This window comes from Perca flavescens, chromosome 18 (genome assembly GCF_004354835.1).
Source record: "Perca flavescens isolate YP-PL-M2 chromosome 18, PFLA_1.0, whole genome shotgun sequence".
Lineage (NCBI taxonomy): Eukaryota > Metazoa > Chordata > Actinopteri > Perciformes > Percidae > Perca > Perca flavescens.
Window position 1 is genome coordinate 19,882,828 of NC_041348.1, and position 10,927 is coordinate 19,893,754.

General features: G+C 38.5%; 2 protein-coding genes across 4 annotated transcripts; both read right to left on the minus strand.

Moving 5' to 3' along the window:
• Positions 1-744: 744 nt before the first annotated feature.
• Positions 745-9,090, minus strand: si:ch211-51e12.7 (wiskott-Aldrich syndrome protein homolog). Of its 3 annotated transcripts, none has more exons than XM_028604410.1 (6): positions 8,884-9,090; positions 6,696-6,784; positions 6,124-6,273; positions 5,756-5,887; positions 4,736-4,861; positions 745-1,792 (listed from the first exon to the last, which is right to left on the minus strand). In XM_028604410.1, exons 2-6 carry the CDS (start codon positions 6,782-6,784, stop codon positions 1,708-1,710), a joined length of 582 nt encoding a protein of 193 aa, XP_028460211.1. In that variant the 5' UTR covers positions 8,884-9,090; the 3' UTR covers positions 745-1,707. The 3 variants fall into 3 exon arrangements, with proteins under 3 accessions (XP_028460211.1, XP_028460212.1, XP_028460210.1); XM_028604411.1 differs by lacking the exon at positions 745-1,792 and adding an exon at positions 2,879-4,140 and having other exon boundaries at positions 6,124-6,255; XM_028604409.1 differs by lacking the exon at positions 745-1,792 and adding an exon at positions 2,879-4,140.
• Positions 9,091-9,507: 417 nt separating this feature from the next.
• Positions 9,508-10,769, minus strand: msgn1 (mesogenin 1). The gene has a single exon (XM_028605943.1). It carries the CDS (start codon positions 10,503-10,505, stop codon positions 10,041-10,043), a length of 465 nt encoding a protein of 154 aa, XP_028461744.1. The 5' UTR covers positions 10,506-10,769; the 3' UTR covers positions 9,508-10,040.
• Between the last annotated feature and the right edge of the window lie 158 nt (positions 10,770-10,927).

The window sequence follows — 10,927 nt, forward strand, 5'->3', positions numbered from 1 at the left end:
AACTTTGCCATTTGTTAGTGGGGATTTTTGGATCCAGTTCTTCAGCCACGAAGGCACCAGAATGTTTAGATAAGGTGTTGTTGAAATATGGAAACGGTCAAGAGGCTTCTGGGTATTATTCTATGCTCATGTAGAACCTGGGATATGGAGCCTGATCAGCCCTCAAAAAGACATGGGAAAGGGCTCTGAGTATTACACTGGATAAGGAGTGGGACAGAATCTGTAGGAATATTAAAACTATGTCACGCGATGGGAGGGTGCTCCTCATTCAGCTCAAGATTATGCTTCTATTGGACTCCCTCCAGATTGTTTAGCCCTTGTGTTGACTTCGGGTCAAATTGACTAGTTTTGAATTTTTGTTTTATATCAGAAAATATGGGACGTAGAAATAAGTGCTGAAAATGTGTACAAGAAAAATTTAACAATTTAAAACATTGGAAAAAGCAAAAACAAACTGTAAAAAAAAGGCGTTGAAAAAAAGACAACACAAGGGTTAAACTTTGTTTGAAATACACACCAAATTGTTGGAAATGTAAGACAGAGGACGGCCAATTACTTCATGCCCTATGGTCCTGTGATAAGGTCCAGGAATTTTGGACCGGGATACATGATAACCTATTTCAGATTGCAGAGACCCAGGTTCCATTTGGCCCAAGACTTGTTCTGGGAGATGGGTCAATCCTAAGCAGGATGGATAAACACATAAGAAGCTGGGTCCAGACTAGTTTAATGATAGCCAGGCAGATTCAAGGTTAATCCAGGAGTGGGCTTGTGAGATGGCTAGGGTGGAGGCAGTTCAAAATAAATCATATAAACAGTTTGCCAGATTGAATGTCTACACTAGAAAATGGGGAAAGTACCTAAGCTTTCTGGAGAGAGGTCACTCAAAAATCATATAATAAACTTTTCTCTTCAATAATTATCAATTTAGTTCTGTACTTGACCATGTCCCTACCAGGGTTACGTAGGTATTTATAACACCATACTGTGAAAGCAACAAAATTCCAAACCTGACTTGGAGTACATTTCCACGTGGTTTTGTTTGGATACTGCAGGTTTGAAACTTTAATGCAGAAACTGGCCTTCCTTTTGTGGTCCACACTTGCGCAAATATGCCTGAACATCTAAATCCTAAAGATGTTCGGTCCACTAGACAAAGTTATTATAAAGCTTATCCACATTTGTTTATTTAAGCTTATTTTTTTTAAGTTCATCTGAGATTCATACATGACTATTGTGTAAGATACAACTAGACTTCATAAGTCTATGCAACAATTAAGTAAGCCGTGATAGTGAGCCAGAAAGCACAATATCAGGCCCTGGAACTGGAGCAGCTAAATGGAATTCAGCCACCATTCATTTTATTATTTACACCTGTGCTTTCCCAACTGACATGTCAAAATGTCATCATTCCAGTTATTAGTGCAATACTACTGATTTATAGACAGGTCTTTCCCTGCATATTCCTTGCATCACCACAATGTGTGCTTATGGTCTGTTCTTGTTAAGATTTCACAGTGCAGATGTAAAAGATCAAGTACTATAACCTGTTAACCAGTAGTCCTCTGTGTCTTACCGAGTTTGCGAAGATTCCATAGTCCTTCCAACTTCCATCCTTAAAGAGAGAATCTCCAGAGAGGGAGGGGTTTAGGGATTAAGATACAAGAGGAAGCTCACCTTTTCAAGTGAAGTGCCAGACCTCCAGTTTTACGCTGCTGATGAAGGAGGGGAGAGATGTAAGGGAGGGCCTGGGTTCCTGGGGCCCGGGATGTTAACTGTACTGTGTGCCCCCCTTCAGGAGACAACAACAGTCAGTCTGTTATAATCAACCAACGGGAGAAACAAGAAGGGACTGCAGAGACTGAGGGACAGCAGAATGTACTGAAAGTGCTAAAGAGATGGAAAAAGGACAGAGTAGGAGGAGACTAATGTGGCTAATTTATGAAACAGATTAGCTGTGATGAATACCTCGTGAGTGGCCCTGAGAATAAAATGCTCTTTCATCCAGAAATGATGCCAAATCCTTGTTCGTGCCAGCAGTAAATACAACATAACAGTATTAACAATAAATGCCTTTTCTTAGGACTGTGCATAAGCATTACAGCAGGGTTTTGTTACATCTTTATAAAGTCTGTAGGCCTAAATTAGCACCACATTATGGAAAAAAAGCTACATGCATTCACAAAATGAAGAGCTAAAATGTTTTTAATTGGTGTCCACTTTATTCATGTCCCATGAGATGGTGTCTGTAAATCAGATTCTGGAGTAAATCATTCATTTGATAATCTGTTACTCCTCTTTGCTATAAAAGGCACAGCAACTTCATATGCACATACATACATACATGCATAGCAACTTTTATTTTTATAAAGATTAAAAATGTACAGGAGTATGGGAGAAATAATATAGAATATTAAATTCTATTTTTTATTATAACACATACATAAAACAGTGAGATTCTTCAAATTCCTTTTGTTGAAGTCAGATTGAAATTTCTGACAATATCTTAGTATAGCAGTGTGAAAACATGAAATACTGGTCATATCAGAGTGTTTATCCTTTGCAGATGATGTCCTCCTTTTAGACATGCTACCACTGAATTTGAACTGTGACTTGACATTCAGTCAAAAGCATTTAAATGCTTTTCAAGTGGAGCGGTTCTTAGTCCTCCAGTCAAATTGACACGGTACCATAAATGGTAATGAGCGAAGCGGATTGAGTGAAGTTCATCTTTCAAGTTACTAAAAGTGCAATTCATGGATTACTTTTCCAAGCCTTTTCTTATCGGCAGTAAGTTTCAGCTAGCTGAATATTCGTTCATTAAGGGCTCTTGGTCCTTCAGACTCATTCATACCATATATAATAATAATAAAAAAAATTTTGCAGTGGTCTTTACATGGATCAAATGTTCACTTTCAAATATGAAACACTGTGACTGTGCCACTTTGTACAGTACTAGTTTTGACACAATTCATTCTCTTCCATATATATTACAGATATGTTGGAAACTCTCAGACTTGTTTGTGAATACACAAAAAAAGAGAAGTTAAGTTTATTTTGTATTTTATTTTTTTTTTTTATCCACGACTATGTCATATGTCTTGACGGTTTCCATCAAACACATTTACATGTTCACAAAAGTTAGGTTAATTACAGTATTTATAACACTTTAAAAAAAAACTAAACACAGTAAAGAGTTGTTCTTAACTGGAGCAAATACTACTGAAATTTGCTTTAGAAAATCTAATAAATATATATTTCAATATACTATTCATTTATAATGCCTTCTCCATTTTGTCATTACAAGATAGATTGCTGAAGACAAACATGAATGTTCCAAACAGCAATACTGGTAACTTAAAATAGTTGCACATTAACAATATCAAGTTAAATACTCAAACTTCAATACTTGACAATATTGTCTTTTCACTTGAAAATGTGTAAGTGTTAAACAATATTTACTGCACTGCTTGGTTATAATACATAACTATTTCCATGTAACAAAAGGAAAGGTTAGAGAGGTCCAAGGTGTACTAAGCTAGTTAACTAACTCAAGGGCTACTGTGCACTCTCATTATTTTTCAGCCATCTTTCCCCACCTTCAAATATACAGTGTCACCCATTTTTTATTCTTTATCAGGGATCAGAAACAATTCCTAAGGCTCACAGGGCGACTGTAACAAGAACCACAGAACATTTAATGAACTTTGACAATAATTTTCCTCCCTTTGAGAACAGCTATTTCAAGAGTTTTTTCTCAACAATGTCAAATAGTTCCTACAGTACCAACAGTATTTTTGTAACATAGATAACAGAATGCCTTTACATCGTTAAAGTTGTGAGGCATTTTATGTTGTTATTAGTAATTTTCACATTACTTCTTTGCCAGTAGACAATATCAATAAGCAGACATTTGGCCACAGAGTATGTCATGAAGATGTTAAAAGACTTTGTGTAACACATGATTAAGGGGTTTTTCTTTTACTCCACCACTTTAGGCCCCTTCTACATTAACAAGTGTTTGGTTATTGTTTTTAGGGCAGGCTGTGTTAAAAGCGACGGCCACCAGGGGGGCCTGGCCACCTCTGGCCTCTGCCAGGTGGGGGGTGAGGCGGAGGAGAGACCGGTCCATTGTGGTAGCTGTGTAAAAGGATAAAATCACACATTGGATTCTTGGCTATGGCCAATAGGGGGCACACTCTGATAAGAGTAGCCATCTAAACTTTTCAGTCAGGGATGTGATCCCATTTTAGTTACGGTGTACCTATAAAAAGGCAAAATACAGTGTAATGTCTTGTTTTTTTTATATTCCATGCACTGTTTAAGAGTCTGGCTTCAAATAGTTGCAGTGAGTATCATTTTTATTTACAAACTAAGTTCACATTTTTTGACTCACTATTTGTTCTAGTAAGCCACAAGCTATATTATTTATTCTATTTGACAGAAAACTGAGAAAGAAATGTGTAATTAGAGGACAAGTTAAAGTGAAAGAAATTGAGCTATAGATAAGAGATAAGGGACAGAAAGGACTGTGCATTGTGTCACAACCCTCAGTCTTTTGGCTTGCAGTTTACTGCATCACAGAATTAAAGGAATATAACTGGTGTAAGCACGTCTCAAATGCTCACCGGATATATTTTAAATCTATTTAGGAATCTTAAAAGCGTGCAAGGAAGCGCCGAGAATTGTTACTTGCAAAGCTTAAGCGTGATATTAATATACAAACAGCACTTACCCTCTTGGACTGCGGGGGTGGAAGTGGCGTGGAGGTCCAGGGGGTAGCATGCCACGGCCTCGAGGGTGTGGCGGACACCCTCTAAAACCAGGATGACCTAGAGGAGGGGGTGGAGGGGGGCTGTGCCTACAGACAGGGAGAAGCATAACAGCGATACACTTATTTACATTTTCAGTCAGTGTTGATGCAAATGTAAGCAAGACATTGCTTCATAAAAAAAGGTATGGCTCAAATGTATAGTCTGTACTGTGCAGAAAAACAATCTACTTTTAAGGACAAACAAAAGCTTTTAAACTAAAGGCTGTTTTATGCTTCAACTCCACGCCGTAGCTACACAGTCGCTCCTACGGGGTGTCTAGGGGGTGTCACCTGTGTCTGTGTCGCTCACCACCAAAACGGTACTCAGAATGGCAAACCACAAAGACTCTCGTGTCAAGAAATAGACACAGTAAAATCCATTGACCTAGTTACTATAACCAGAAAATAAGTCTGAGGTTATTAGCTAGGTGTCTGCCAGACAGTTAATGTTATGTTAGCAAGCAAACTTTAGCACAACTGCCCACAAAGTACTGCTTGCTGGCAAAGTGCTAATTTCAAAACGTCACTGACATATAGACACTTTACAAACGGATAACCCCGTCATTGTAACCGAAATATGTCGAGTTTATTTGCAAAGCTTATGTCCGTGAACTAGCATGTTGCTACTCCCCACAGTAGGCTGCTTGAAACAGCAACTATCAACACACAGGACGAGTTGACCAATCACAGTCCTTGTGGTCTGCGTCGCCTCAACGCAAAGTTAGACGTTTTTGGAGGTGCACGTCGAGCTACGGCTGAGGATTTGGAGAGGGGTTCGTGGTGACGCAGAGGGGTCTGCAGGGGTACACCGTTGATTCGACACAGAAGCATAAAACAGCCTTAAGGAGGATCGTTCTTAAATTTTAGATAAAAAAAAACAAAAACCTGTATCCAGTCCATTTGGCTCCCATGGCTGTGCATATGATTGTGTGTGGTGGTTACCTGGGCATGGGTGGAAAGGGGCCTCTGAGGTGCATGGGAGGTGGTGGGGGAGGAGGAGGGCCCATGCCCATTGGTCCACCCCTACCTCGATGACCTCTTAGGTCTGGGTAAGGTCGCATCCTCCTCATTGCTCTGCAAGGAAAGGGCAGGAAGTGCAATTTACCCATAAAAGTTAAGCATTTTAAATCTTAAATAAAACACAAATCAAAGGTTGTTGTTTATCTTAGAATTAAAAAAAATTTTTTAATTAAAATACATTTCCCTTATATGATTAATAATCACACTATTTGTCTTCATACTAACCAATTAATAAAAGCAGAAACTTTGTTATTTATACTTAATACCATGTATATTTCAAATGTCCATACCTCATGGGTGCAAATCCATTCAGGATTCCATCTTTCGCTTGACCCCTCCCATATCCAGGTGGACCAAACCCTTTCATCAGGCCCCGCCCACCACGCATGCCGCCTCGACTCATCCGACCCCCTCGACCACGGCTTTTAAACCCACGACCCCTGAGGAGATTAAAAAAAAAAGATGAAGAAGTGGAAAACTGGCTCTATGCCACTAGTCAAAGTTCAGTACAGTTGAAAATTAGCCGGCTGGCTAATACCGGCACATAAGCTTCACTCAACCCAGAAATCCTGCGATGCAACAGTGAACTGTATATAGTATCCTTGTGTTTACTAATCCAACCTCTCCATGACTGCTTCGTATAAACAGATATTAGTAAGATGAGACAGGAAAAAGACCCAACATAGGCAACTCCTGTTTTCCTTGGAAAGTAGTGTTTGTTGACTGCTGTTTCAGAGGCCATTCACATGCATTTTAAAACCAGTATCCATAAATATAGTATTAAAACCAGTATCCATAAATACAGTATTAAAACCAGTATCCATAAATACAGTATACTGTAGGCAGCAACCTTCAGACTGACCTAGATTTGTTGTCTATTAATGTTTTTTGAGATTCATCCTTGGAAATCTTTGACGTTCTTGTCACCTTTTCTTCTGTGTCTGCATCCATCTGAAATGATGCAGTTCAATATTAATATACAGTACAATGCCTTATTCTAACATTATTATTTAATAAAAATAACATTATCATGTTTCATACACACAAACCATAAAAGACATTTGCAACACCTGCCTTGACATTAAAAAGATTTCTACATGTGAAAATGCATTTTCCTTCCACATGAAAAATAAATCATTCAACCTATGTAGAAAGGAAAAAATAAATAATAAAAACAGTTTAATGCAGAAATAAAAGTGTAGATTCGAAGATATGAAGAAAAGAAAATGATGAGTAGATTCTCCAGCAATAGACTCGATAGTCATGGCCACTTAGTTTGATATGTTTCACATGGTGTTATCTTGTCAACATAGCATAGAAATAGCAATCTCTACCACCTTTTGCTTTCCTGCAACATCTCTGATGTTTTATGAGATAATGTATGATAATACTACTGACTGACAAAACAACATTTAGTTTTGCGTTTCTACAATGGGACACACACAAGGCTGTTAAAATGTCACTCAGCAGATCTTGGAAACATGAAACCTCAGTGTAGCATTCCCTGCATTGCTTCATCATCACTGGGTGTGACATATTGTGCATGCCTCACACTAAAGCAGGTTAAGTTTGCAAGTTAAGCACGGACAACTGCAAGTCAAAGCTGATAGCGAGGAAATTATTAATAGTCACAAAGCCTGGATCAGTACTGTAAAATGCAGCATTTGGGATGCTGCATGACAGAGGAGTATGGAGAGTAGAAGTTGGTGATAAGTTGGAAAGGTAACAGGGAAACACATTTGGGGAATGTTTGTAGTGACTTTCAAAAAAATTTGGCCTGAAGGACCAACTGCCCCAGAAGACGAAGACCTGAATAAGGCTCCTGTAACTTCCTTTTCTTCCAATGTGTCTGATACTTTGGCTTAAGATCGAGCAAATCCCATGAGCTTAAGGAGGTGCACACATTGGCCAAATACCTTCTTAAAAGAAGCGACATTCTAAGCTCTGTAAAGGATACAATAAACATATAGCATAGGAAACACATATTATAAACAATATTACAGATGATAAAAATACATGGCAAAGGAAGGATGAGGTCACCATGAGCTTTTTATTTAGTCCTCAGAACATTATTTCTTCATTATGGTCTTTTCAGCAAACAAAAAACACTAAAATTTTAAGATTTGGGATAATTTACCATCCTTCAAAGATAAGGTAAACTATGAGTTTCAGCACCTTTATACACAGTTTAAATGTATGCAGCTACTAATCTCTGCAGTTTCTAATATTTTGTTCATCCCATTATACCAATGAGGGTACACTCTCTATATATCTAACTAACTATCTTTAACTATATATGGATGTGTGTATATATATATATATATATATATATATATATATATATATATATATATATATATATATATATATATATATATATATACATATATATGTGTGTGTGTGTGTGTGTGTGTGTATATTTTTTTTTTCCCACAGATATTGAGACACTTGTGGAGCAGTGTTATTGCTTGCAATGCACTAGTTCTAATGCATATGACAAGAATACGTAAAACTTTAAAGACAGTAACCCTGCCATGGAGAACGGTCAATTACATAACACAGTGTTATTTTAAAGTAAATAAGCCTGCAGAGCCACAGGGTCGTCGAGCGTGATGGAAACATTTCTATCCTGATCCTGAGAGGCGGTTGGAGCTGTGTGAGCTCTTAAATATTAAGCTAGCACCATCAGAGGGGCCCTGTGCAACAAATACATTTTAAATCTCTAATAATACTGCTTAATATTTAGCATACAGGAGCTAATGTTGTGCATAGCTGGCTAAATGCAAAGGGCTAGAGGGCCTCTGTCTAATTCCTGGAGTAAACATCGCAGAGCCGAGCTGACACACATTATTGTGTCCAAAACAGTTGTTATAAATAGTATTCAAGTAACGTTAGTCATTCAACGTTTGTACAGGAACTTTCGTAATTGAAATTACGAAATAAATAAGGCTAATAACAAGTGTTTATTTAAATGTGAACCAGTCATGTATAAAAGGGGCGTTCCTGCTTTGGTGATCCGGTGAAAATACAACGTTAGAGAAGGGACTTACTTCAGTTTGTGATGCAGGCGAGGTAGATTAGCGAGATAGAAGTATTATATTTTTCCTAAAAATAAATATATATATATATTTGAAAAATATAAATTACAAAATTCCCTACAGCTTCTGTGGCTCCTTTGCGCTTTGAAATGGCGACTTCGTCAGACTAGACAGCCCAGGTTTGAAATTTCTGAGTTACGCCAGAGACGGTTTAGAGGATCTTTGGTTACGCCCACCAGAGAGTAAACTGGTGTCTGATTGGCTACTCATAAAAGCCATTCAGTCTGCGTTCTTTATCTCGGTATTCTGATTGGAGGAATCTGCTGACGTGCGTTCTAATTGTACCACTCATCCTGAAGACGGTTCATTTAAAATGTCCTGTGGGAGGCAGCAGTATGCCACGAGGCATCTAGTCTGCCGGAAAGCCAACAGAAGAAGAAGAAGAAGAAGAAGAAGAAGAAGAAGAAGAAGAAGAAGAAGAAGAAGAAGAAGGTTTATTAATTTACTGGGCCACAAGTTCAACACATCACTAATTTATTGTATATGTTTAAGTAGAAAACGTGTATATAACCTGATAAAGACACACGGTGTATCCAATGGATTAACAGTGTAAACATGATAAACAAGCCCGATATATTTTACAGTTGGGGAAAAATATACGAATAATTAGATAGACAACTCGACAGTTACAAAAAGCAACAGGACCATAATATAATGAAAATGACTAATTATTTAATAGCTTTCAGATACAACACTTTAAAATATACAGCTACTTAAACTCTACATACAGCAACATAAACAAGCATGATAAGGCATTAAGTTCTCTGTTAACACACAAACATGGAATATATGAGAGATTCTTCATCAGTAAAGCTGCATTTCATACTCATTAAGATATCATGAGGGAAACATAACAAACAGCAAACTCTATTTCCAAACACTGAATTCATAACTCCATCAAAGGCAGCCTCATATACAAAATAATTGCCAAGTGCCCGCTAAATATATTTACACCAGGAGAAGGGCAAACAAAAGAAATATTAAATGAAATCGAATGATTAAGTTATCTTAAAGATGTTGTATAACGCATCCCATATATAAAACTAACTAACTCCATTAAATGTCCAGATGAGCGTAAACCTGATGCGTAAAAAGTCCATTTGCGTCCGTTACGCGCGACTCAGGGTGTCTGAAAGCTTGTTGATGTATTCAATTGTGTATTTGAGGGTTTGTATCTTGGTCAGGGGCTGGCCTCTCTTGCTGTAGTCCGGCGGCAGGTAGTCGCGGAGCTGGTGCAGAGCCTCTGCAAGACTCCTCATCCGCATCTTCTCCCTCTCGCTGGCCTTCATGCGTCTTCTGGTAGACATCTTGGGCTTGCTCAGCCTCTGTGCTGCTGGAGTCGCCCTGCGTCCCGCGAAAGCGAAAGAGAAGTCATTCATCTCCTGATGCCCGCTGGAGTAGCACATCTCCGGGGAAGAGCACATGGAGTCAATCGAGGACTCCGGTGACGTAGACAGGAGCGAGTCCTGATCTTCTCCAAACGTACTCTCATGGCTCTTCCACTCAGACAGTAATTTAGCTGTAACAACCTCCAGGTCCATGTTAGAAATATCCCGAGACGTCCAGACGTTCATGCAGCGAGGATGACATCAGGGGTGAATGACAGTCAGATTCTGAAAAGGTGATTTTGCCAAAAGCGTTTTTATATAGAAGCAGATCTCCGGAGGTTTATGGGTTCACAGCTCAGGCGAAAAAGTTCAAAGAAAACCTCAAGTGACAAAATGCGACCTTCCCGAAGGACGTCGTTCGTTATCACTGTGGTGTGAATAAGGCTAAATAGACGGATAATGTGATAGAAAGAAAAATAATTAGATTCCTTCTGTGGGAAATTACTCTTTAAAGTCTGCACGACGACAATTATCAGTTTGATGTGATCCGTCTAATGAAGGAATGAGAGGATGCTGTTTCACCTGAGATCTTCACACCTCTCTGGCAACTCAGGCCTGCGTGTGTCTTCAGTCTACAAGATATATACTCAAAAAAAAACATAAGTCAA

Coding starts and splice junctions, on each gene's coding strand:
- si:ch211-51e12.7 (XM_028604409.1), bottom strand. CDS start 6,784: ATGGATGCAGACACAGAAGAAAAGGTGACAAGAACGTCAAAGATTTCC. Junction 5,888..6,123: donor AATGGATTTGCACCCATGAG/GTATGGACATTT, acceptor CTTTCCTTGCAG/AGCAATGAGGAGGATGCGAC. Junction 4,862..5,755: donor CCCTTTCCACCCATGCCCAG/GTAACCACCACA, acceptor CCCTGTCTGTAG/GCACAGCCCCCCTCCACCCC.
- msgn1 (XM_028605943.1), bottom strand. CDS start 10,505: ATGAACGTCTGGACGTCTCGGGATATTTCTAACATGGACCTGGAGGTT.